General features: G+C 42.2%; 1 protein-coding gene and 2 pseudogenes across 6 annotated transcripts; all 3 read left to right on the top strand.

The window, feature by feature from the left end:
- ZNF607 (zinc finger protein 607) lies at positions 1-21989 on the top strand. Of its 6 annotated transcripts, none has more exons than XM_019015888.4 (5): positions 1-500; positions 8088-8169; positions 9964-10090; positions 11778-11873; positions 19787-21989. In XM_019015888.4, the coding sequence occupies exons 2-5, from the start codon at positions 8161-8163 to the stop codon at positions 21640-21642; spliced, it is 2088 nt and encodes a 695-aa protein (XP_018871433.3). In that variant the 5' UTR covers positions 1-500; positions 8088-8160; the 3' UTR covers positions 21643-21989. The 6 variants fall into 6 exon arrangements, with proteins under 6 accessions (XP_018871433.3, XP_018871429.3, XP_018871431.3 ...); XM_019015884.4 differs by having other exon boundaries at positions 11775-11873; XM_019015886.4 differs by lacking the exon at positions 1-500 and adding an exon at positions 509-754.
- A 592-nt stretch (positions 21990-22581) lies between these two features.
- On the top strand, positions 22582-23614 carry LOC109024206 (prohibitin 1-like; annotated as a pseudogene).
- A 149-nt stretch (positions 23615-23763) lies between these two features.
- On the top strand, positions 23764-26711 carry LOC101133286 (selenoprotein K-like; annotated as a pseudogene).
- Positions 26712-27482: the final 771 nt, after the last annotated feature.

Here is a 27482-nt window from a genome sequence, read left to right as displayed (position 1 = left end):
GCAAGGCGGCCACTCCCAGAAGTCTCCGGGGCTCGGGCGGTGGGTGGGAGGCGCGGTCCCAGTGGTCGCTGCCGTATTTCTCGTAGGTTTTTAGGATTCTGGACTCCATTTCTCACCGGTACCTGCGGTCCTGACTGTTCTGGCTTGGACTACATATTCCACAGGCAACGGAGAAAACTTGGACCCCTGGCTCCGGTTCCGGGACCTTTTGGTTCCACCTGAAGAAGGCGGCGCAGGTCACTGCGGGAGCCTCTGCAGCCCCAGCCCGCCGCCCGCGTGGTACCCTGCGTGGCGGTGAGAGTGGGGCTGCAGGAGGCGCTCAGAGCGCGGAGGCCCCCAGGCGGGCCGGGCGAGTCTCCCGCCTCCTCAGGCCCTAGGGTGCTGGAGCTGCGGAGGAGGGGCCCGTCTCTAGGAGACAGGCGGGGACCGTGAGAGACCGCGCAGCGGCGACAGGACCGGCTTGCCTGTGTGACGTGGGTGCAGTTGCGGGACTGTGAGGGGTGCGTAGTCGACCTTGTGTGACCTGTACATGCCGTGTGTGTCCTTTGCAAAGCGTGCTTCGCTGGGCTCTGTGGGGTCTCTTGACCCTTGGCTCCAGGTTTCCTGCTGCTTCCTGTGCCTTCCTCAGCCTAGTACGACTACAACAGAGAAATGGTCCCAGTGGGAAATCAGATACTGAGTCTTAGATGAAGATTTCCAGTGAGAAGAAACAGATAGGATGAGAAGTTTAGAAGAGTAATTGCCCTTAAGGCAGGTATGATAGATTCTGTTAAATAAAAAAGTATTAAGTGACACTTGTTAAAGCATGCAAAGAACCCTTTATTCAGGACCATCGTGGTAGGTATTGGGATCCCGGCTGTGAGATTTTGCAGTGGGTAACAGACATTGGGCTCAACTCCGAATTCAGCATGAACAAGTGGGAATTTATAGCCAAGAAGGTTAGGGATCACTGGATGAGAAATTACTAAGAGGAAATGTCTGGGTTAAGGAAGATTCTGACTAAATGCACCTAACAGGATTATTTCTAGAGAGAGAGACCTGGGGCACGGTGGAGGATGAAGATACGGAGGCGAAAGGGTCTTGCTAAACTGACTTAGAATAATTCTTTGCTATAGCCAGATTTTACAGTGAAGTGTACAGATGGGCCTAGCTGAAGGTGTAGTAGCCTGACTAAAATTTGGTCTGGCAGGGTTTGTCAGTTTCGAGTGTAGGATTCCCTCCTGAAAAGGGTTGTTACTCCGCCCCCACCTCCCAGTTCTTGGAGTTTCATTTACAAGTTTAACAAACACGGCCTTGAATTCTGACCCCAAGAACCTGCAGTGAAGGATGATTGCAGGTTCCATCCAACATACTTCCTTCTGGTTGTGTGTATGAAATTACGCGCCTGCAGCCTTGGAGGGGGGAAACATAAGCGCTAAGTATTATGAGGCAATTTTGGATATTCCGTTTTGGATTTCTGTAGATCAAAAGCAACAAGAATATGAACTTAGCCGTGATGTGAAGGAAGTGAGCCAGAATTTAAGTTTTCCAAAATAAGAATTCTCGGTCATTGGTGTACTGTCTGTAGACCAATGCCCTTATGGGCATAAGGGACATCACAAACCCCCTGAAATTCTATAAAGAATTCCTGTACATGTTTGTTAATTTGCATCTTTCTAGGATGTCCATAATCCAAATTATTTAGACTCAGGTTTTACATCTGGAATCAAAGAGTTTTATACCTTTGAACGGTTTTGCAGAAAACTAATGAACGAGATTATGGGAATGGTTAAGAAAATTATACAGCGTCCAAAGGATTGGATATTATACAGATAATAAGATTTATGTTTGTAAAGAATCTGTCACAGGATAAATAGCTGTGATCTAATGTTTAACACTATTTAGAGTTACAGTGGTGGATCACAGTTCTCAAACTATACATGCAGCTCTTTTTCTTTCTTTCTTTTTTTTTGAGACGGAGTTCCGCTCTTGTTGCCCAGGCTGGAGTGCAATGGTGCGATCTCTGCTCACTGCAACCTCCGCCTCCCGGGTTCAAGCGATTCTCCTGCCTCAGCCACCTGAGTAGCTGAGATTACAAGCATGGGCCACCATGGCCGGCTATTTTTTTTTTTTTTTTTTTTGTATTTTTAGTAGAGACGGGGTTTCTCCATGTGGGTCAGGCTGGTCTTGAACTCCCAACCTCAGGTGATCCGCCCACCTTGGCCTCCCAAAGTGTTGGGATTACAGGCGTGAGCCACCACGCCCGGCCGCAGCTCATCTTTTAAAAATGTAATTTTGGGCCTGGCACAGTGGCTTACGCCTGTAATCCCAGCACTTTGGGAGGCCGAGGCGGGCAGATGATGAGGTCAGGAGATTGAGACCATCCTGGCTAACACAGTGAAACCCCGTCTCTACTAAAAATACAAAAAATTAGCCGGGCGTGGTGGTGGGCGCCTGTAGTCCCAGCTAGTCGGGAGACTGAGGCAGGAGAATGGCGTGAACCTGGGAGGCGGACCTTGCAGTGAGCCGAGATCGAGCCACTGCACGCCAGCCTGGGCGACAGTGCGAGACTCCGTCTCAAAAAAATAAAAATTAAAATTAAAATTAAACAAATGGAATTTTGCAAAAACTTTTGCAAGGATTGTATCCAAAATGATTATTTAATTGGTTTTTCAGAGAGGAATGAAAGGGTTGTGGCCACATTTACTGAGCATATAATTAATGTGTGCCCCAAATTATTGGACCTATTTTGTGTACCTGTTCCCATTAAATGTGCAGAAGCCATTTCCCTGTCCATTAAGGAAAGAATCTTTATAGTGCATTGTTTCTAGTTATGTAGAAGAAACACAGCTAAAGGCTGTTCAAGAAGTCAAAGAGTTACATGTTTTAGTCACGCTGATTTTTCATTCTAGGCCTAATATTTAGATTTCTTTTCATGACACATGTACCCTCTCCCCATAAGGATACTTTTAGAAATAGTTTATTACTACTTTGAAATATCTTGAAGTTATATTTATGATGATGGAATTAAGGCAGTTTCGTCACAAAAATTTCATTCCCTAAGATAGTTTCAAAGAAGAAATTTAGAATAACCCAAACCTCCCTGCCCAGAGAGAATCGCTTTACAAATTTGGGTGTATATGTTTTCAGTTTTCATGCGTGAGCACTTGTGTGTGGTTTTGTCTTTACAGAAGAGAATTAATGAAATAGACAGACTCCTACTTTTAGTTAGAAAAAGGAATCTAACCCAACCATGGATGTAAAACCAGTGTGATGAGACACCATTACTTTGGACTGAGCTTCTGCACTAGGCTCCAACAGACCAGACTAAACCAAAATGAAGTCACTCATGCTAAAAGCCACATTACAAAACTGAAACTTTAAGGGAGCAGGTAGAGTGCCAAACAGATCAGTTTTTCCTGAAAACAGGAGACTCCAGTCTACCTGAGTCAGCATAATAAGGAAATGACCTCCGCTTAACCCTTCCAGAAAAAAGTAAACTGAAGTAGCCTGATGGTCACCAATCAATTTTTTTTCTATAGTTCTCTTATTTGTTTCCACCTTACAAAATCCACTGTTTCTCCATTGCTCAGTAGGAGCTCTTACGCTGTTTTGTACAATGGAGGCTACCCCTTTCATGAATCACAAAGCCCATTAGATCTGTAAGTCAATGTGTTGCAACTAGGTCTTTTGACATGGGCTTTCATGTATCTCTGCATTTTAAGAGGAGAGGGAGCTACCAGGGACCTCCTTCAGAGGTGAAAAACAATCCAAGTTTTTATACCTTTTAGGTATTAAAAATGCGATTTAAAACTTAACAGGGCACAAATGAAGACATCCTCTCAGAATTAGTAATTTAGAAATGCAGAGTTACTGCAGAGAAAAGCATGGTAATCTATGATTTCCAGATGTCTTGCAAGTATGGTAATATTTCCAAAGATAGTTCAGTAATAATAACAAATAGGTATTGTGATATTTACAAATACTCACATAAATGTTTGTATTTGGCAGGAAAATAAGATTCACTCTCCTTAATATTCTTGACCTAGCACTTTATTAGATCCAGTTCTTTGAATGTGAGGCTGAGTGGTATCTTCCTTGTTTTCTGTACCTGCTGGGGAGTAAGGAAAGGGGCATTTTCTCCTTACTTATCTGATCATCTTTTTTTTTTTTTAGATGGAGTTTCATTCTGTGACCCAGGCTGGAGCGCAATGGCACGATCTCAGCTCACTGCAACCTCCGCCTCCTGGGTTCAGCGATTCTCATGCCTCAGCCTCCTGAGTAGCTGGGATTACAGGCATGCATCACCATGCCCAGCTAATTTTGTATTTTTAGTAGAGATGGGGTTTTACCATGTTGGTCAGGCTGGTCTTGAACTCCTGACCTCAGATGATCCGCCCGCCTCAGCCTCCTGTAGTGCTGGGATTACAGGCGTGAGCCACCACACCCAGCCAAAAAAACCTAATTTTTTTTTTTTTAAAGAAGACTTGTGTTTTCTTAAAGGTGGGCCATGGAATTTGTAAATTCGGAATTATGAGTAGGAGAAAGCCCATGAAGCACAAACTTTAAGAAACAGAAAGTGGCTGGGTGCAGTGGCTCATGCCTGTAATCCCAGCACTTTGGGAGGCTGAGGCGGGCAGATCACTAAGTCAGGAGTTCTAGACCAGCCTGGTCAACATAGTGAAAGCCCATCTCTTCTAAAAGTACAAAAAATTAGCCGGGCATGGTGGCACACGCCTGTAGTTCCAGCTACTCGGAGAGCTGAGGCAGGAGAATAGCTCGAACCTGGGAGGTGGAGGTTGCAGTGAGCCAAGATTGTGCCGCTGCACTCCAGCCTGGGCGACAGAACGCGACTCCATTTCAAAAGAAGAAAGAAAGAAAAACAGGAAGCAACAGAATTAAGTTCCTTTTATAATAATGGATTAATGAGCATGTGGTATTTATCTTTTAACATTTGATGATAATGTTATTACAGTAGCTATCATATTTTACTTTTTTAGTGTTTCTATAGATCATCTTGATTAATCTTCAGAACTGTCTCGTTAAGTAGGATATATTCCTATCCCTTATTTGCTGATGGGGAAACAGGCATTGATATGTTAGCATCTCTCATAAGGCAAAACTCAGTATCACTTTTGAGAGTGAGAAGATAGCTTGTCTTCTTAATTTCAGCAGGATACCACGTAACTAATTTTTGCAAAGTTTTTTTTTTTTTTTTTTTTTTGAGATGGGGTCTCACTCTGCCGTCCAGGCTGGAGTGCAGTGGCATGATCTTGGCTCACTGCAACCTCGGTCTCCTGGTTCAAGCAAATCTGGTGCCTCAGCCTCCCAAGTAGCTGGGATTACAGGCACCCGCCACCATGCCCAGCTAATTTTTTTTTAAATTATTTTTACTGGAGACAGGGTGCATATGTTTGTTGTTGCTGCTGCTGCTGCTGCTGTTGTTGTTGTTGTTGTTGTTGTTGTTGTTGTTGTTGTTGTTTTGAGACGGAGTCTCGCTCTGGAGTGCAGTGGCGCGATCTTGGCTCACTGCAAGCTCCGCCTCCCGGGTTCACGCCATTCTCCTGCCTCAGCCTCCCAAGTGGCTGGGACTACAGGCGCCCGCCACCACGCCTGGCTAGTTTTTTTGTATTTTTAGTAGAGACGGGGTTTCACTGTGTTAGCCAGGATGGTCTGGATCTCCTGACCTCGTGATCCGCCCACCTCGGCCTCCTAAAGTGCTGGGATTACAGGCATGAGCCACTGCGCCCGACTGGGTGCATACGTTTTTAAACCTGTCTTATTTACTAACTCATCCTTGGTACTATTTTCCTTTGATTATATGATTTAAGATCAATCTTAGTAATCATGGCATAGGATGTTACCATAGTCCGGAGAATAATATGTTTAACCTACTCCCTATTGTGCTTTTAATATTTGTGTTTTTAACTTCGATAATCAAAAATTATCTTTGATGAATGTATTGTACGTATTGGTTGTGTACTTCTATCGTTATTTCCTTTTTAAAAATTACTACAAGTGTACCTGTGAATTTTGTGGTAAAAAAATCAGACTTTTGGGCCAGGCGTGGTGGCTCACGCCTGTAATCCCAGCACTGTGGGAGGCTGAGGCTGGCAGATCACGAGGTCAGGAATTTGAGACCAGCCTGGCCAGCATGGTGATAACCCCATCTCTACTAAAAATACAAAAATTAGGTGGGTATGGTGGCAGGTGCCTGTAATCCCAGCTAGCTACTTGGGAGGCTGAGGCAGGAGAACCACTTGAAACCGGAAGGCGGAGTTTGCAGTGAGCCAAGATCATGCCACTGCACTCCAGCCTGGGCAAAAGAGTAAAACTTTGTCTCAAAAAAAAAAAAAAAAAAAATCAGACTTTTATTAAGTGCTTCTACTACGCCACACCTGAAAATTGCAGTATTTGAAATGGGACAATCACTGAAAAGATGAGTTGCTTCCTTTGAAATACTTTTACAGTCTATGAAGGAAAGTCAAATCTGAATAGGAGGAAGTTTAAGGCAGTGTGTGATAGAGTCTGTTTGGAGAGATTTAGGTGAACTACTTGGTGATGTCACATAACAGAGACATCAGTCTGAGTATAGCAATAGTCAGGCTATGAACAAATTACACTGAGTCTATGGGCTATGTATGGTGATAAACAGGTTTTATACTACATCTTTTAAACCTTGTAGTTTTCACTGTAATGATACTAGATAGAAAGCAAAATTAATTGCATGAGGAAATTCAGCAGCTATCTAGAGGATATCCTGACCTACCTGCCAGATTTAGGAACGAAATAGACCCTTCTGTTAAGAAGACCTGAAATAAAGCTGTATTGAGACCATCATCCATTCACAGAGGAGATTACTCACAGACAGTTCCCCATGTTGTTGGAGACACAATTCTAACATATCTGAGAACCGGTGATGAAGTGAGTTTAGGTTTGGGGACCCAAAGGAACCCACAGAAGATAAGCCATTCAGTAAGATGATTTTAAATTTAGAGAAAAAATAATTTTGTTGAAATTCCCACCTTAACAAATTGGAAACACATACATGTTTCAAGTTAATATATCCATGCTTACAATAATCGTGAAGGAAGTATTAATAATGAAAAAATCAAGAGCCACACAAAAGTATAGGGAATGCTATTTATCAAACTCTGATTATGGGAAGTTGCTAAGCAAAGGTTTATTTACTTTTCCTTTAGTTTTATTTAGTTGTTTCATGTATTCAGCCAAAATGGAATACATAGTGAGATATAAGCACTATGACTATAAGCACTTTTTTGTTTCTTGGAGACAGAGTCTTGCTCTGTCACCCAGGCTGGAGTTCAGTAGCACAATCATGGCTCACTGCAACCTTGAACTCCTGAGCTCAAGTGATCCTCTCGCCTCAGCCTCCTGGGTAGCTGGGACTACAGGTGCATGCCACCTTGCCTATTTTATGATTATCTGTCTGCCAGCCTTTCTCTCTGTATTGATGGATATGTATTTATATATTTTACAAAAATAAATGTATTGGTCAGTCTGATCTTTCTGTTGACATTGTTTCTGATATTTTTCATGTCCTTGAATTTTTCTCAATTTCACATTTAATGACTACTTTGTATTCTAGGACAGTGATAGTCTCTTATATATTTAACTAGGAAGCTTTGCTAGACTTAGAATGCTGAACACTCGCCATCTGTCTCCAATATCTTGACCAATTTCCCCAGTTTCAAGACTAAAAAGAGGTTCTGGTATGGATGATGTTCCCTGTTTTTACCCTTAATGGAGGGAATGGAAAGAGGTAGTTCTGCTCAAAGCAGGACAGGGCTGCCTAATCTGAGGTCCCCGTCTGCCTCACCAACATTGTACATTGGCCAGAAAATTTCCTACTGAATTATCTGGGTCTGGTTTCCATGACAGTATGTTTCTAATGTATGACTCTGTGTAGGTGAGGCCCTTGGGTAGTGGGGGAGGAAATGGGTTTATCCAGAATCTTAATCTTCCCAAATTGCATGTGAGAGGAGGTAGTTTGTAACTTGGAATGGAAGAGGAAAACAGTACTATTACCTTGAGTCCTGTGGGGACCACTAAAGCACAGCTGGTCTCAAGGTCTTCTCTTCTTTCAGGTCTTGGTTCTTTTGACTTTGCTCTTCTGGTAGAGAAACGCTGAGGACTGATCAACTCTTCCAGTCTCAAACCATGGCCTATGTAAGTTGATATTTCTCGCCATGTGGAGGTTTGTGTGTGATTTTTTAGGTCATGTATGTCTTTTCATCATTTTTCCTGAAGTTACCTTTGTGAGACGGTGCTCAGTTAACCTAATCTCCAGTTCTCATTCTTCCTGTAAAATATGTACCACATCACCCAGCATCCTCGCTAGGTGGGCCACTGCAAATTCACTAGCATTCATGTTGTTATTGACCAAATTACTCAATGTCCTCTAGGTGCCCATTCTTCTATTTTGGGCAGTGATACAGAGGAAAGGAGCCAAGTTCTTTGAGTACAGATAATACGCATTTCAGGTTGGTTTGTCATTTGTTGCGATTGAGACAACAGTTCCATTTGACCATCCATGGGAAGTCTTTGAAATTTTCCAGACATCTGAATTTTTCAGCTAGATAAGGTGGAGATTGGCATTGAAGGATGTAAATCTTCAGGTAGGGTAAAATCTCATGTTTCGTGTGAATTAGTCTATTGGATTGGAACTTGTAAACACAGAAGTCATGAATTTGGATAGAAAGTCCTGAAAAACAAATACCGTAAAATAATAATGTCATGATAAAATCCTTTGTCAAAACAAACAAAAATGCTCATGGTAGGATTTAATGTAATGAAGTACTTGATGCTTGAAGAAATTATTAATTTTAAGGAAACCTAGTTTTCTGGAGTCAGATGCGTGAGTCAGATGTGCTATTGTTGCACCACGAGGTCACAGGAAACCTAGTTTTCTAAAATTGAGAATCTGTACCATATTTTGCATAAAACATCTCTTGATTAAAAGTTTAAATTCTCTTCCAAGTCAAAATATTCCTCAGTTAACACACATTGATTGAGAAGTTATGAGGCAGATACCACCAGGGCATTATGTGCATAATAATGATTTAGTTTAATAGAAAAACATTATTATTTTGTCATTTTCAAAAAGGTCAGATACCTAAGAAGTGTCCCAGAACAGGCAGAAAGTTTTGTTTGTGTTTCAAGCTTCTTCAAAAATATGTATAAATTCTGCTTCATTCCCCTCCCTGATAGCATAGATTTCTGGTCTGTATGCTGGTTATATTGCTCTTCTGCTGCAATGCACTCCTTCATCTCCTCCACTCCATTTTCGTTTTTCTTTTCTTTTCTTTTTTTTTTTTTGAGATGGAGTTTCGCTCTTGTTGCCCAGGCTGGAGTGCAATGGAGCATTCTCAGGTCACTGCAACCTCTGCCTCCTAGGCTCAAGCGATTCTCCTGCCTCAGCCTCCTGAGTAGCTGGGATTACAGGCATGTGCCACCACGCCAGCTAATTTTGTGTTTTTTTTTAGTAGAGACGGGGTTTCTCCATCTTGGTCAGGCTGGTCTTGAACTCCCGATCTCAGGTAATCTGCCTGCCTTGGCCTCCCAAAGTTCTGGAATTACAGGCGTGAGCCACCACGCCCAGCCATCCACTCCATTTTCTTTTAATTTTTTTGAGACGGAGTCTCGCTCTATTGCCCAGGCTGGAGTGCAGTGGCGCGATCTCGGCTCACTGCAACCTCCGCCTCCCAAGTTTAAGTGATTCCCCTATCTCAGCCTCCCGAGTAGCTGGGAGTGCAGGCATGCGCCACCACACCCAGCTAATTTTTTGTATTTTAGTAGAGACAGTGTTTCACCATGTTGGCCATGATGGTCTTCATCTCTTGACCTCATGATCTGCCCGCCTCGGCCTCCCAAAGTGCTGGGATTACAGGCGTGAGCCACAGTGCCCGGCCCCTCCACTCCATTTTGGAATTTCCCCAGTAATACATGGGTTTGCTGTTTCAGGGATCAATAACATTCGGGGATGTGGCCATAGACTTCTCTCATCAGGAGTGGGAATATCTCAACCTGGTTCAGAAGACCTTGTACCAGGAGGTGATGATGGAGAACTACGACAACTTAGTCTCCTTGGGTATGTTTATCAACCTGGAATGATTTAGAATAATTTAGAATCATCTGTTTTGTAGGATACATTCTTTTTCTGTTGTGGTTTTCAGGGCTGCCTTTTAAGAAACTAAATTTATTTTCTGTATTTCTATTGAGGTGGTTTCAGCTTTGAGTCAGTAATGGCAGGTCCTTTCAACACTTTCATCTTCTCTGTCTTTCAGTGACATTCATACCTCCCTCTGATACCTCTTTTATTTGTCTCTTTAACCCAGTAAGTGGGTTGAACCAGTGGTTTAGCTTAGAATTTTCTGGTGTTCATTGTAGAACCATTGTCAGGGCGTTCAGGTTTCTTATTTATTTTGTGCACAGAATTGCTATAGTGCTCTATTTTATTATCTGATCCATTTGCAGCGATATTACTTTGAAAGAGGGTGCTGAATTGCCATTATTATCGAAAGAGACTGTTCTTATAGGCATAGAGTGGTGGATTGGATAAATGAAACTTACTTAAAATTGAGAAGAAAGCAGTCCATTTCCTGAGACAGAATTCATTTGATTTATGGTCGAAGCTTATAATCCATGAAAATCACATGTAAAATGGGATGAATTTACTATAGATATCTCTTCTTGTATACTCTTAGTAAAATAATTGCAGCAGTGTAATGTGAACAGCTAGCATTGTGATTTCCACACCGACATTTTTCTAATTACTTTACTCATATATCAAGTAATTTAATACTCCCAACAGCTTTATTGTTTTCCCAATTTTATAAGTGAGAATACTGACCAGCAGTGTAAGTAACTTGCCCAAGGTCACACACAGCTGGAAGGTGACAGAGTCAGGAATTGATCCCAGCCTTTTTTTTTTTTTTTTTTTTTGAGACAGAGTCTTCTGTCACCCAGGCTGGGGTGCTGTGGTGTGATCTTAGCTCACTGCAACCTCCGCCTCCCAGGTTAAAGTGATTCTCCTGCCTCACCCTCCTTAGTAGCTGGGATTAGAGGCACTACCACCACACCTACAGATAATTTTTATATTTTTAGTAGAGACAGGGTTTCTCCATATTGGCCAGGCTGGTCTCCAACTTCTGACCTCAGGGCCTCCCAAAGTGCTGGGGTTACAGGCATGAGCCACCGCACCCAGCCAATCCCAGGCTTTAGAGTGTGTGTTTTCAACCACTTTATGCTTGCTTTCTACAGTTAGAGGACATATAAGTTTAACTTTCTTTTGAGACTGGGCACGGTGGCTCATGCTTGTAATCCCAGTGCTTTGGGAGGCCCAGATGAGCAGATCACAAGGTCAGGAGTTCGAGACCAGCCTGGCCAACATGGTGAAACCCCATTTCTACTAAAAATACAAAAATTAGCCAGGCATGGTGGTGCACGCCTATAATCCCAGCTACTCAGGAGACTGAGGCAGGAGAATCACTTTAACCTGGGAGGCAGAGGTTGTGGTGTGCCGAGATGGCGCCATTGCACTCCAGCCTGGGTGACAGAGCGAGACTCCGTCGCAAAAAAAAAAAAAAATTTTTTTTGAAAACCAGCAAACAAAAACATTGACTCTCCCTGGGTGATCTTTTTCTTTATTTCCCTCACTCTTCTCTAAAATCTTACTCAGTATCACTTTGACCTTTCATTTATTGCAATTGTAATTTTAAATTTTACCTTCAAAGTTGATTTCCGTATTTTGTGGTACTTCTTTTCTTTGTAAGCAGGACATTCTGTATCTAAGCCAGATTTAATCACCTTATTGGAGCAAGGAAAAGAGCCATGGACGATTGTGAGGGAAGAAACAAGAGGAGAGTGTACAGGTAAGAGCAAGTCAGGCAGGGGCAGCCATTTTTGTATGTAAATAGCCCTCGTGGAAGTGGTCATCTCATTTGGTAAACGCATCCTTGAAACATTGGTCATAAAGTTCCCTTCTCAGCGAGGAGGCTTCTGATGTGGAGAAGAAATGGATATCTCAGCATGAAATAGCCAATGAAGGCCCAGCGCGGTGGCTCACGCTTGTAATCCCAGCGCTTTGGGAGGCCGAGGCGGGCAGATCACCTGAGGTGATCCACCACAGTAGCTGGGACCACAAGTGCATACCACCACACCTGGCTAATTTTTTTTTCTTTAGAGATGAGGTCTCCCTACATTGCCCGGGCTGTTGTCAAACTCCTGGGCTCAAGTGTTCCTCCTGCCTCAGACTCCCAAAGTGCTGGGATTATAGGTGTAAACCACCGTGCCTGGCCCAGAATTGTTCTGTATCCCCCTGCCCAACCTTTTTTTTGTTTTTGAGATAAGGTCTCACTCTGTCACCCAGAGCAGGAGTGCAGTGGCACAGTCTTATCCTCTGAAGTATCTGGGACCACAGGTGTGCACCACCACACCCAGCTAATTTTTGTATTTTTGTAGAGACAGGGTCTCACTATGTTGCCCAGGCTGGTCTTGAACTTCTGGGCTCAAGCGATCCACCCGTCTCAGCCTCCCAAAGTGCCAGGATTACAAGTGTGAGCCATCTCACCCGGCCTGTTCTATATCTACATTGTGGTTATGAACAACCATATGCAGTTTCCAAATCTCATAGAACTGTATATCAAGAAAAGTGAATTTTGGCCGGGCTCAGTGGCTCACACCTGTACTCCCAGCACTTTGGTAGGCTGAGGCGGGCAGATCACTTGAAGACAGGAGGTCAAGACCACCCTGGCCAACATGGCGAAACCCCATCTCTACAAAAAATATGAAAAATTAGCTAGGTGTGGTAGCACTGCCTATAATCCCAGTTACTTGGGAGGCTAAGGTGGGAGGATCACTTGAGCCTTGGAAGCAGAGGTTGCAGTGAGCTGAGATCACAATATCACACTCCAACCTGGGTGACAGAGTGGGACCCTGTCTCAAAAAAAAAAATTAAGAAATTCTTGTCAAGGTTACAACCCGAGCCGTCTGGCCACGGTGGGGAAGAGAGTGCTAATCGTAAGATTACAGAAAGCGTCCCCTCTGCAATACCTTACCTCCTCCTCAGCAGAGCTACAGAGTAAAAATTGTGGATTCCAACTGAGAGACCTGCAAGACAGTCTCCATTTAAGAAAGAATTGCTAGGGAAACCCAAAGAGAAGACATAAATAAAGACTGGAAGAATTGAAGCTGCAACACAAACACAGCTACAGCACACAATGAACATGGCCTAACTCCTACGCAGACGAACCTCAAACTTTGCATTGAAGGTGTATTCACCTCAGTTCCTATTACAGGACACATCATGTCCAGCTATTTCTTTCTTCTTTCTTTTCTTTTCTTTTTCCCTTCCCCCTTCCCCCTTCCCCCTTCCCCTTTCCCCTTCCTTTCCTTTCCTTTCCTTTCCTTTTTCCTCTCCTTTCTCCTCTCCTTTCTCCTCTCTTCTCCTCTCCTTTCCGTCTTTCAAGACAGAGTCTTGCTGTGTTGCCCAGGCTGGAGAAAAGTGGCGGCATTTTGGCTCACTGCAGCCTCCACCTCCTGGGTTCAAGCAATTCTCCTGCCTCTGCCTCTCGAGCAGCTGGAACTATGGGTGTGCTGCCCAGCTAATTTTTGTATTTTTAGTAGAGACAGGGTTTCACCATGTTGGCCAGGCTGGTGTAAAATTCCTGACCTCGGGTGATCCGCTCACCTCGGCCCCCCGAAGTGCTGGGATTACAGATGTAAGCCACCATGCCTGGCATCAACCTGTTTTTACAGGAAGTGTTTGGGTTATTGATTTAATCACTTTATGAGAACAAAAGAGAGAGAAAGAGAGAGAAGGGAGCAGGGGTGGGGGAGAGAGAGAGGAAGAGAAAGAAATATAGTTTTTTTCTTTTTCAGATTTTCAGTTTCTTCTTAAGTAAAAATTGGTGCTTTGTATTTTTCTTGGAAGTTGAACATTCATCTAAGTTGTTTTTTTTTTTGGAGACAGAGTCTTGCTCTCTTGCCCAGGCTGGAGTGCAGTGGCGTGATTTCAGCTCACTGCAACCTCCACCTCCCAAGTTCAAGTGATTCTCCTGCCTCAGCCTCCTAAGCGGCTGAGACTATAAGCGCCCACCATGATGCCTGGCTAACTTTTGTATTTTTAGTAGAGACAGGGTCTCACCATGTTGACCAGGCTGGTTTCAAACGCCTGACCTTAGATGATCTGCCTGCCTCAGCCTCCCAAAGTGCTGGGGCGTGAGCCACCATGCCTGGCCCTGGCAAACTGTTTTCTGAAGGGCCCGACCAGCCTAAATTATTTACTGGATGGTAGTGTTCATTGCTTTATCTACTTCTTGATCAAGCTTTGGTGGTCTGCTTCTTTCAAGGAATTTGTTCATTTCATCTAAGTTGTCAAATTGATTGGCATGGGGTTGTTCATAATACTTTATGATTTATAGTGATAATCCCTTTTTTATTCCTGAAATGGGTCATTTATGCCTTCTTTCCCTTTTCTCCCCTTTGGGTGGAGGTTTATCAATTTCATTGATCTTTTCAAATAATCAGCTTTTGGTTTCATTGATTTTTTTCTCTATTGATTTTCAGTTTTCTATTTTATTATTTTTTCTGATGATTATTATTTTTATTCTTCTTGCTTTGGGTTTGATTTGCTCCTCTTTTTCTGTTAAGGCGAAGACGGAGTTTTGTTTTGTTTTGTTTGTTTGTTTGTCTGTTTGTTTTTAAGACAGAGTCTCGCTCTGTTGCCCAGGCTGGAGTGCAGTGGCGCAATCTCGGCTCACTGCAAGCTCCACCTCCTGGGTTCACGCCATTCTCCTGCCTCAGCCTCTTGAATAGCTGGGACTACAGGCACCCGCCATCACGTCCGACTAATTTTTTGTGTTTTTAGTAGAGACGGGGTTTCACCGTGTTAGCCAGAATGGTCTCTATCTCCTGACCTTGTGATCCGCCCGCTCGCCCAGTGCTGGGATTATAGGCGTGAGCCACTGCACCCAGCCAACTGAGGTCTTTTTTTGTTGTTATTTATGCTAACATAGGTGTTAGTGTTGTAAATTTCCCCTAGGTAATTCTTTATTAGTTAGTATTCCATAAAAGTTGATACATTGTGTTTCCATTTTGATTCAGTTCAGATTGCTTTCTAATTTCTTTCTTGATTTCTTCTTTGACCTATGGTTTCTTTAGAAGTATGTTGGTTTGTTTTCTAAACAGTTAAGGATGTTTCAGTGTTGGTTAGTGATTTATAATTAGTGTCATTATGATCAGAGAACATGCTTTTTATGACTTGAATTGTTTTAAATAATAATTGAGATTTGTTTTATGTACTGTGTGGGCTCTCTTGGCAAATATTCCACATGGGCTTGAGAATATTGTATATGTCGGTGTTGGGTGGAATGTTCTGTGAGTATCTCATGTAGTTTCTTGGTTAATACTGTGTAAATCTTGTATATTTTTACCGTGTTTTTGTGTACTTGTTCTGGGAATTGTTTCTAGAAAAATATTTCCATTTCCAGTTATATATTTTTTTCTTTATTTTTGTTTTTTTTTTTTTCAGACGGAGTCTTACTCTGTCACCCAGGCTGGAGTGCAATGGCGTGGTCTTGGCCCACTGCAACCTCCGCCTCCGGCGTTCAAGTGATTCTCCTGCTTCAGCCTCTGAGTAGCTGGGACTACAGATGCACACCACCACACCCAGCTAATTTTTGTATTTTTATTAGAGATGGGGTTTCACTATGTTGGCCAGGCTAGTCTCGATCTCCTGACCTCATGATCTGCCCACCTCGGCCTCCCAAAGTGTTGGGATTACAGGTGTGAGCCACCACGCCTGGCCAATTTCCAGTTATGTTTTAACTTACCTATTTTTCATTGCATTTCAATCCGTTGTTGTTTTATGTACTTTGAGAGTCTGTTATCAGGTGCGTAAGTGTTTGGGATTTTTATGTTTTCTTGATAGACTGATCCCTTTTATGTTATGACATGCACCTTCTTGAGTCCTCCTGTTTTTCTTTGTCCTGAAATCTATGTTGTCTGATATTAATATAGCCCACCATTTTTTTGGTTTGTTATATTGATTCCATCCTTTTACTTTTAATATTTTGTGTCTTTAAAGTATGTTCCTTGTAGCCATTACATACTGCATAAGGGTTCCAATTTCTCTGCATCCTCTTCAACATTAGTTATTTTCTGTTTTGTTTTTGTTTTTGTTTTTACCAGTAGCCATCCTGATGGGTGTGAGGTGATGGGTCATTCACTATGTTAATCTTTGCCTTTTAATTAAAGTGTTTTGACCCTAAACATTTTATGTAATTATTAACATGATTACATTTAGGTCTACTACTTTACTTTTTTTCTCTATTTAGTTTCTCTGTCCATTCCTTTTGTAATTTTGATTATTTCCATTTTTTTTTTTTTTTGCTGTTTATTTAAATTTACCTGTTGGCGGGGCGTGGTAGCTCACGCCTGTAATCTCATCACTCTGGGAGGCCGAGGTGGGCGGATCACCTGAGGTCAGGAGTTCGAGACCAGCCTCAACATGGAGAAACCCCGTCTCTACTAAAAATACAAAATTAGCCAGGCACGGTGGTGCATTCCTGTAATTCCAGCTACTTGGGAGGCTGAGGCAGGAGAATTGCTTGAACCTGGGAGGCGGAGGTTGCAATGAGCCGAGATCGCACCATTGCACTCCAGCCTGGGCAACAAGAGCGAAACTCTGTCTCAAAAAAAAAAGTAAAAATAAAAATAAATAAATAAATTTACCTGTTGACTTTTGGGTTGTATCTCCTTGAGTAATTTATTTTAGGGAGTGTTATAGGTATTATACTATACAATATACATGACGTTTCACCAGCTAGATAGAATTGTTCTTTCTCAACAAATGTATAAACCTTGTATTTTTATAGGTTTATATCCACCTTACCCTTCATGTTATAATTTCCATGTATATCACATCTTCATATGTTGTAAACCTCACTAGGCAGTGTTATTAGTTTTGCTTTTAACAGTCATATTAAAGAACTTAAGGAGCAAAAAATTATTTTATGTATTTACATCATCTTTTGTGATGCTTTTCTTATATTCTGAAGATTCAGATTTCTCTGATAGTATTTTCTTTGGGCCTAAATAACTTGTTAGCATTTTTTGTATAGTAAGTCTGATGGCAACAAACTATTTTAATTTGCTTTTATCAGTAAATGTAACATATCTTACTTGGCATTAAATGAGCATCTTAATTCTACAAATTTATTTCTTTCACTAAATTTGAGATGTTTTCAATTGCTATTTCCTGAGATATTTTTCCTGCCAAAATCTTTGTTTTTTAGTTTATAATTTCAATCATATCTTTTGATTTATTCCCACAGCTGTTTACAAATTTTTTCTTCTTTCTTTCTTTTTTTTTTTTTTTTTTTTTTGAGATGGAGTTTCGCTGTTGTTGCCCAGGCTGGAGTGCAATGGCGCAGTCTCTGCTCACTGCAACCTCTGCCTCTCAGGTTCAAGCGATTTCCTTGCCTCAGCCTCCCGAGTAGCTGGGATTACAGGTGCCTGCCACCATGCCCAGCTAATTTTTTGTATTTTTAGTAGAGACAGGATTTCACTATGTTGGCCAGGCTGGTCTCGAACTCCTGACATCAGGTGATCCACCCGCCTCAGCCTCCCAAAGTGCTGGGATTACAGGCATGAGCCATCACACCCGGCTAAAATTTTTTAAACCATTTTTCTCTCTCCATTTCAAGTTGAATAATTTCTATTGATCAATCAAGTTTACTGACTCTTAGTGATTATATGTTTCAGTTGTATAATTTGCATTTTCATCCTTTTCTGTCTCCCCCCCATGGTTATATCTCCTGTGTTGTCCATTATTTCCAGTGTGTTTTTCTAAGCTTTGTCTTAATGTTCTGATGTTGCAGTCATATTAGCTAGCATGACAGGCATTAGCCATTGAGCCTGGCTCCAAACCTTTGTATGCTACTGTTATAAATAAAGTTTCGATGCTGCAAAAGAAATAGCACTCGAATATAAAATTTTCTTTTTTTTAAATTTTCAGCAAGGTAAGGTACTTGTATAGAAGGGTGCGCTTTCACCGATGGAGCAATGGTGGGCACACATTTGGACAAGGGAGGGGAAGGGGTTCTTATCCCTGAAGCACGTGTCCCCTGCTGCTGTGTCATTCCCCTGTTGGCTAGGGTTAGACCGCACAGGCTAAACTAATTCTGATTGGCTAATTTAAAGAGAATGACAGGGTGAGCGCTTTGGCGGGAGTCAGGGCAGAGCAGGTAGTAGGTAACTGGAATGAGTTAGGGTGGAGCAGGTGATCAGAATGATTTAGGGTGGAGTAGGTAATTGAAAAAGGTTGCTTTAGAGGAAGTTAAGTTTAAATGTAGAAGGCAAAGATTGAACATAGTGATACATTAATTCTTTGAAGAGAAATTTAGAATTCATATTCAACACTACTATTTTTATTGTTTTGTTTACTCACAACTCTAAGTCTTTGAAGACTTCCTTTCTTTTTTTAATTATATTTTCAGGTTCATGTTACCTGTTCCCTTCCTGAATTGTTTCTCTGGAATATCTTATGTGCATATTTTAAAAATTTAGATATTGAGAAATTATAAGATAGGTGGTAAAATGTGCTCATTTTAACTGTCTTTTTAGCAGCTTTTTGTATTTCATCTATGACAATTGACTATTTAGACTTTTCACTTTTAGGGTCATCTTTGAAGAATATTCCTGCAAAATCATTCATTGTTTTTAATACTTTCAAAATATGTATATATACTCTCATAATTTAAATAAAATCTCTGTTTCTTATTTTCCCTTGTTTCTTATTTTTATTTTTTATTCTTTTTTGGTTGCTTTAGCTCATATTTCACCCGATGATTTTTGTAAACACCATGTCTTTGATTTAGGTGTTGACACTATTCTGTTTCCTAACCCATCACATTCTGCTTTTATCTTTATTTTCCTGCTTTCCTGTACCTTGCTCTTAAATTCCTAAATGTTGGGTAGTGATCTTTTACTTATTTTCTTTCCTTTTTATTGAGATAAATATTCACTCTGAACTCCCTGCCTGCCGATACTGAATGCCCATGATTATGATGTGTACCCATTGTCTCCGTCATGATTTGCTTACCCTTTATGTTATAATTTCCATGTATAACACATCGACATATGCTGTAAACCTGATCATTCTTCAATGAAAATCTTCCCTGAAATATGGGTGTTCCCGAAACTGTAGTTTATTCCTTTCTATGCATGACCGTGTATACTACTTTTCTCTATATATTAAATAAGATACTGAGTTTTTATTTAGTTATCTTACCCTGACATTTTCTTATGACTTCTGGTCCTACAGATGTTCAATCTGCTGGAATTCTTCCATTTTACTCTTCTATTTCCATATCGATACTTGCCTGTATTCTTAGCATATGATATAAATTTATATACAGGGGGTGTGGTACAGCTGATCAGTTCTGTCATTCTAGAGCCAGTTATGCACATATATTAATAAATCTGCATTAAATTGACAGCTAGAAATTGCCCTCAGTGGGAGTATTTACACCAGAGATCTTGGCAAACACTGCAAAACAGGGCTCTGTGTGTGTGTGTGTGTCTCTTTGTGTATGTGTGCATGTGTGTGTAAGGCTGCACTCCACTGCACAAACTCATTTTTTTAGCTCTCCTTTCATTTTTTATATTTTATAACTGTATTTTCGAGTTAGCATCTGTAATAGGTGAGAATTTCTCTTAATTCTACAATACATTGACATTTTCTCATCCAATAAACAAAATGTTTTTATTTTATGTCTTCTAGATTTGGATTCAAGATGTGAAATAATCAGCGATGGGAAAATGCAGCTTTATAGGAAACACTCATCTGTTACTCTCCATCAGAGAATTCATAATGGACAGAAACCATATGAGTGTAAGGAATGTCAGAAGTCCTTTAGTCATCTTACAGAACTCATGGTACATCAAACAATTCATACCAGTGAGGAACCTGATCAATGTGAAAAGTTTAGGAAGGCATTTAGCCATCTTACAGACCTTAGAAAGCATCAGAAAATTAATGCTCGTGAGAAACCTTATGAATGTGAAGAATGTGGGAAGGTCTTCAGTTATCCTGCAAACCTTGCTCAACATGGGAAAGTTCATGTTGAGAAACCCTATGCATGTAAAGAGTGTGGGGAAGCTTTTAGGACTAGCCGTCAACTTACTGTACATCATAGATTTCATTATGGTGAGAAACCCTACGAATGTAAGGAATGTGGCAAGGCCTTTAGTGTGTATGGACGGCTTAGTCGACATCAGAGTATTCACACTGGTGAGAAGCCCTTTGAATGTAACAAATGTGGGAAGTCCTTTAGGCTCAAAGCAGGCCTTAAAGTACATCAGAGTATTCATACTGGAGAGAAGCCACATGAATGTAAGGAATGTGGAAAGGCCTTTCGTCAGTTTTCCCACCTTGTGGGTCATAAAAGAATTCATACTGGAGAAAAACCCTATGAATGCAAGGAATGCGGGAAGGGCTTTACATGTAGGTATCAACTTACCATGCATCAGAGAATTTATTCAGGGGAGAAACACTATGAATGTAAAGAAAATGGGGAGGCTTTTAGTAGTGGCCATCAACTTACTGCACCTCATACATTTGAAAGTGTTGAGAAACCTTATAAGTGTGAGGAATGTGGGAAAGCCTTTAGTGTGCATGGACGACTTACTCGACATCAGGGTATTCATAGTGGTAAGAAACCCTATGAATGTAACAAATGTGGGAAGTCCTTTAGGCTCAATTCATCCCTTAAAATACATCAAAATATTCATACCGGTGAGAAACCCTACAAATGTAAGGAATGTGGGAAGGCCTTCAGTCAGCGTGCACACCTTGCCCATCATAACAGAATTCATACTGGTTACAAACCCTTTGAATGTAAAGAATGTGGGAAGTCCTTTCGTTGTGCCTCATATCTTGTTATACATGAGAGAATTCATACGGGAGAGAAACCCTATGTATGTCAAGAGTGTGGGAAGGGTTTTAGTTATAGCCATAAACTCACTATACATCGCAGAGTTCATACTGGTGAGAAACCTTATGAATGTAAGGAATGTGGGAAGGCCTTTAGTGTATCTGGACAACTTACTCAGCATCTGAGTATTCACAGTGGTAAGAAACCCTTTGAATGCAACAAATGCGGGAAGTCTTTTAGGTTCATTTCTGTACTTAAAGCCCATCAGAATATTCACAGCGCTGAGAAACCCTACGAATGTAAGGAATGTGGCAAGGCCTTTCGTCATGCCACAAGCCTCATATATCATGACCGAACTCATGCTGGTGAAAAGTCCTATGAATGTAAAGAATGTGGGGAAACTTTTAGTCATGCTTCACATCTTATTATTCATGAGAGAATTCATACCAGTGATAAACCCTATGAATGTAAAAGATGTGGGAAGGCATTTCACTGTGCCTCATATCTTGTTAGACATGAAAGCGTTCATGCTGATGGAAATCCCTATATGTGTGAAGAGTGTGGGAAAGCTTTTAATAGTAGCCATGAACTTAGTATACATCATAGAGTTCATACTGGTGAGAAACCCTTTAAATGTAACAAATGCAGAAGGTCCTTTAGGCTTAGATCCATCCTTGAAGTACATCAGAGAATTCATATTTGATAGAGAAATTGTGGCATATACAGGTAGTAAAGAAAGCACATTGTGTCGGGCCGGGCGCGGTGGCTCACGCCTGTAATCCCAGCACTTTGGGAGGCCGAGGTGGGCGGATCACGAGGTCAGGAGATCGAGACCACGGTGAAACCCCATCTCTACCAAAAATACAAAAAATTAGCCGGGCGCAGTGGCGGGCGCCTGTAGTCCCAGCTACTCGGGAAGGCTGAGGCAGGAGAATGGCGTGAACCCGGGAGGCGGAGCTTGCAGTGAGCCGAGATTGCACCACTGCACTCCAGCCTGGGCGACAGAGCGAGACTCCGTCTCAAAAAAAAAAAAAAAAAAAGCACATTGTGTCAATGGATTTATCCCACTGAACAATTTGAATGAAGACAATGTGGAATGGCTTTGAGATACAGTTCAGTTTTTATTAGGCATCAATTTGTATTGGTGTGAACTTTTCAAAATGTAAATAATATATGCAGTTTCTTTGGTATGACCTGTGTTAACTCAGATTCAGAGAATTTATAATGTATTTTTTTAATAACATAAGAAAACTTTTCTGATATTCCTCTAGTTTTGGATTGCCAAAATATTCATAGTAGAGGAAAACTGAGAAAACGTAGGAAACCATTCTTTATACTTGCATGTAAACATCTTCCAGCAACAATCATTTATTGTTAAACCTGGAAAAAGCCATTACACAGGAAACCTCTGTCGATATAAGCGATGATGGGAAAGGCTATTTAGCCACTCTGCATATTTAATGCTCATGATCAACATCTGCTTCCTATAGCTGGGATGGTATGGGGGAAGATATTTATCCCTTCTGGGGATCATATATAAATGATGATAGTAGTACCTACAGTATAGTGCTGTTAGAATTACATGAGTTAGATGTGGAGATCAGAGTGGAAGCAGGTGTGAGAGGGTCCCGCAGAAGAAAACATGGCTGCCAAAGTGTTCGAGTCCATCGGCAAGTTTGGCCTGGCCTTAGCTGTTGCAGGAGGCATGGTGAACTCTGCCTTATGTAATGTGGATGCTGGGCACAGAGCTGCCATCTTTGACCAATTCCGTGGAGTACAGAACATTGTGGTAGGGGAAGGGACTCACTTTCTCATCCCATGGGTACAAAAACCAATTATCTTTGACTGCTGTTCTCAACCACGTAGTGCGCCAGTCATCACTGGTAGCAAAGATTTACAGAATGTCAACATCACACTGTGCATCCTCTTCCAGCCCGTCACTAGCCAGCTTCCTCACATCTTCACCAGCATTGGAGAGGACTATGATGAGTGTGTGCTGCCATTCATTACCACGGAGATCCTCAAGTCACTGGTGGCTCGCTTTAATGCTGGAGAACTAATCACCCAGAGGGAGCTGGTCTCCAGCCAGGTGAGCAACAACCTTATGGAGGGAGCAGCCACCTTTGGGCTCATTCTGGACGACGTGTCTTTGACACATCTGACCTTCTTGAAGGAGTTAACAGACAAGTGGCCCCCCAGGAAGCAGAGAGCGCCAGATTTGTGGTGGAAAAGGCGGCCATCATCTCTGCTGAGGGTGACTCCAAGGCAGCTGAGCTGATCGCCAACTCACTGGCCACTGCAGGGGACGGCCAGAGCGAGCTGTGCAAGCTGGAAGCTGCGGAAGACATTGCATACCAGCTCTCATGCTCTCGGAACATCACCTGCCTGCCGGCAGGGCAGTCCATGCTCCTCCAGCTGCCCTAGTGAGGCCCCAGCCTACCTGCACCTCCGTGAGGCAACTGGGCCACAGCCCTGATGATTCGTAACACCACCTTTCGCCCTCACCCCAGAAATCACTGAAATTTCATGATTGGCTTAAAGTGAAGGAAGTAAAGGTAAAATCACTTCAGAGTTCTAAAAAACAAAAAAAGAATTACATGAGTTAGTACACGAAAAAATTATGGGAAACTACATGAAATATACTGTTACGTTCAATAAACATTAGCTTCTGTATATAATAATATCATTACTTGTGTTAGTGCATTTTGACGAAATGAAAACCATTAACCATTCAAGTTTAATGAATTCAAAAAAGTTTTATGCTTTTTAAATTTGAATTCATTCTGGGTAAACAGATAATAAGTAAAAACCATAAGAGGGCTTTCATTCCGATCTGTTTAGGTGAATCAGACACTTAATCCTGGAATGAAATTCAGATGTAAGCTGGGCAGTGTGGCTCACGCCTGTAATCCCAACACTTTGGGAGGCCAAAGTGGGTGGATCACTGGAGGTCAGGAGTTCAAGACCAGCCTGACCAACATGGTGAAACCCCATCTCTACTAAAAATGCAAAAATTAACTGGGTGTGGTGGCAGGCGCCTGTAATCCCAGCTACTCAGGAGGCTGAGGCAGGAGAATTGTTTGAACCCGGGAGGTGGCAATTGCGGTGCGCGGAGATCACACCACTGCACTCCAGCCTGGGTGACAGAGCAAGACTCCATCTCAAAAAAAAAAAAAAAACCTGCCTGAGAAAGCTCAATGCTGTTCTGAAAACATACTGTTCCAGCCAAAACCTGTAAATAGTGATAGGTCCTTAAGCCCCCTCTTAAAGCAGTTACTTTAGAAAGCTTGCAATTATAAACCATTTCTCTGCCCCTTTGAGATGTAAATCTACCACCAAGAGCTGTCTCCTCAGCTGAGTTTGAAATGCAAACATTCAGAGAGCCAGCTCTTGCTCCAGCCTCTCAGTTGCTGTGGGAGTGTAAGGGCCTAACTTTGGTGGCTGTCTTGCTCCAACTTTCACAACTACCTCAGTCGTAAAGATACAAGAAGTTTGTTTCTACTCTGGATAAATATCAATTAGTTAAAAAAAAAAAAACAAAAAAAAAACCTGATGCCTTAGTCATATGGACCAAACTCCCCCGTAACACCTTTCAGTGTCTTCTTTAGTACACCCCAGCATTTTCAACAACTCCTGATTTTTGTTTCCCAAAGTGGAGTTCAGTTCACACTGGATTCTGTTCCCTAATGCAGTAGTTATTACTGAATAAAATCTGTCTTTACTGGCTTTTACTATTGTCTCACTTTGTTTCTTTTTCTTTTCTTTTTTTTTTTTGAGATGCAGTCTGGCTCTGTGGCCCAGGCTGGAGTACAGTGGCCATGATCTCGGCTCACTGCAACCTCTGCCTCCTGGGTTCAAGTGATGCTCCTGCCTCAGCCTCCCAAGTAGCTGGGATTACAGGCATGTGCCACCACACCCCGCTAATTTTTATATTTTTAGTAGAAATGGGTTTTCACTATGTTGGCCAGGCTTGAACTCATAACCTCAGGCAATCCACCCACCTCGGCCTCCCAAAGTGCTGTGATTACAGGCGTAAGCCACCACACTTGGACTCTTTTCTTTTCTTTGAGACAGAGTCTCGCTCTTGTCACCCAGGGTGGAGTGCAATGGTGCAATCTCGGCTCATTGCAACCTCCGCCTCCCAGGTTCAAGCCATTCTCCTGCCTCAGCCTCCTGAGTAGCTGGGATTACAGGTGCACACCACCACGCCTGGCTAATTTTTGTATTTTTAGTAGACACGGGGTTTCACCATGTTGGCCAGTCTGGTCTTGAACTGCCGACCTCAGGCGATCTGCCCGCCTTGGCCTCCCAAAGTGCTGGGATTACAGGTGTTAGCCACTGCATCTGGCCTTTTTGTTTCTTAAGACAGGGTCTAGGTCTGTGGCCTAGGCTGCAGTGTAGTCATGCCATCCATAGCTCTAGGGCTCAAGTGATCCTCTGGCCTCAGCCTCCAGAGTAGCTGGGATTACGGGTGTAGACCACCAGGCCCAGCTAATTAAAAAAAAAAAAATTTGTAGGCATGGGGTCTCACTATTTTGCCCAGGCTGCTCTTAAACTTTTGGCCTCAAGCAATCCAGCTGCCTTAACCTCCCAAAGCACTGGATTACAGGCGTGAGCCACTGCGCCCAGCCCCACTGTATTTCTCTTTGACAAAACCTAAACATTCTGTTTATTTGAACACCACTTATATTTATGTTAATGTTCTGAGTAAATGTAAATGAATACTGACAAAATAATAGTATAACATCAGAGAGATTTTTGTTTGTTTGTTTGTTGAGATGGAGTCTCGCTCTGTCACCAGGCTGGAACGCAGTGGCGCAATCTCAGCTCACCACAACCTCTGACTCCCTGGTTCAAGCAATTCTCCTGCCTCAGCCTCCTGTGTAGCTGGTATTCTACTGGTATTAGCTGGGTGTGGAGGCACGCGCCACCACACCCAGCTAATTTTTGTATTTTTAGTAGAGACAGGGTTTCACCATGTTGGCCAGGATTGTCTTGATCTCCTGACCTTGTGATCCGCCCACCTCGGCCTCCCAAAGTACTGAGATTACAGGCGTGAGCCACCACGTCCAGCCCAGAGAGGTTTTTTAAACAAAACGAATATGTAAGTGATACCTTGTATTTTAAATTTAAGAGGGCATATGAAATTGAATGCATTCTGTGAGAGGAGAGTCAGAGTATTGATAAATTTGGACTTATTAAAATTCCTGGAGTAATGACTAAAAGAACCTACAAACTATTAAAGAGAAAATTGGAATAGTAATACATCAATCCAACATAAAGAAAGGAGAGAAAAAGGAAACATGCAACAAAAAGAAAACAAATTAAAATGCCAGGAGCTAATGCCTGTAATCCCAGCACTTTGGGAGGCACAGGCAGGAGGATAGTTTGAACCCAGGAGTTCAAGGCCAGCCTGGGCAACATAGGGAGACCCTGTTTTTAAAAAGTAATAAATAAGGCTCCGAAGCAGGGAATGGGGGCAAGATGGTTTACATCTCAAATGCACAAGTGTTGGACAGCTGGAGTCAGTCTCCATGGAGATTATCTTTGATAACAGATTTCTTCTGGGGAATAGCTGAGTTTGTGGTTTTGTTTTTCAAAACTCTGCTTTGGCAAGATTTGAAAAAAAGAAGAAGCTATGGAAACTCATCTGATTTCAGATACGATGACGATGGAAGAGGGCCACTGGGAAACCCTCCTGGAAGAATGGGTCCAATCAATCATCTGGGTGGCCCCAGTCCTCCTCCAATGGCTGGTGGATGAGGAAGGTAAGTGTCTGCTCTAAGAAGCAACTGGACATGCATATTCATAGCAGAAGGAAACCATCAAGAAGTGGAGTGCTGACCATGCTGGAGCAGTAGATGAAAGTGTGTGTCTAAACAAGAACTGCTCTGTGTCCTCACAGATGACTGAGGTCATGCTGGGAGTTCCCTCTGCAGGGAACTGGCCTGACTGACATGCAGTTCCACAAATGCATGTTTGTCTCATTATCTTTAGGGTATTAAAGTATTAATATAGTTTTTGTTGTTGTTGTTGTTGTTGTTGTGGTTTTGAGACAGAGTCTCACTCTGTTGCCCCGGCGAGTGCAGTGGTGCGATCTCGGCTCACCACAACCTCCGCCTCCCGGGTTCAAGCGATTCTCCTGCCTCAGCCTCCCGAGTAGCTGGGACTACAGGCGCACGCCGCCATGCCCAGCAAATTTTTTGTATTTTAGTAGAGACGGGGTTTCACCATGTTGCCCAGGCTGGTCTCGAACTCCTGAGCTCGGGCAATCCGCCTGCCTCGGCCTCCCAAAGTGCTAGGATTACAGGCGTGAGCCATTGCCCCCGGCCTCCTCATCTTTAAATTCACAAAAAGATTGAATATGAAGAAAATAAAAGCCTGTGTATTTAGCACTAAAAAAACAAGAAAATATAATAAAATGGCAGCTTTAAATCTATCAGTGGCTATATTAAATGTAAATAAATTAAATACTCCAGTTAAAAGAGATAGACGTTCGGGGTGTATTTAAAAGCCACAGACACACATGGTCTTCCGACTGCC

The sequence above is a fragment of the Gorilla gorilla genome, chromosome 20 (assembly GCF_029281585.2).
Source record: "Gorilla gorilla gorilla isolate KB3781 chromosome 20, NHGRI_mGorGor1-v2.1_pri, whole genome shotgun sequence".
Classification (NCBI taxonomy): domain Eukaryota; kingdom Metazoa; phylum Chordata; class Mammalia; order Primates; family Hominidae; genus Gorilla; species Gorilla gorilla.
Note: the sequence above shows the minus strand (reverse complement) of the source record. Positions and strands in the feature narration are given on the sequence as shown.

Bases quoted from the DNA above. Each gene is read 5' to 3' on its own strand.
- ZNF607 (XM_019015884.4), top strand. The intron at 10,091-11,774 runs GTATGTTTATCA...TTTCTTTGTAAG, and splicing joins CGACAACTTAGTCTCCTTGG to CAGGACATTCTGTATCTAAG. The intron at 11,874-19,786 runs GTAAGAGCAAGT...TATGTCTTCTAG, and splicing joins AACAAGAGGAGAGTGTACAG to ATTTGGATTCAAGATGTGAA.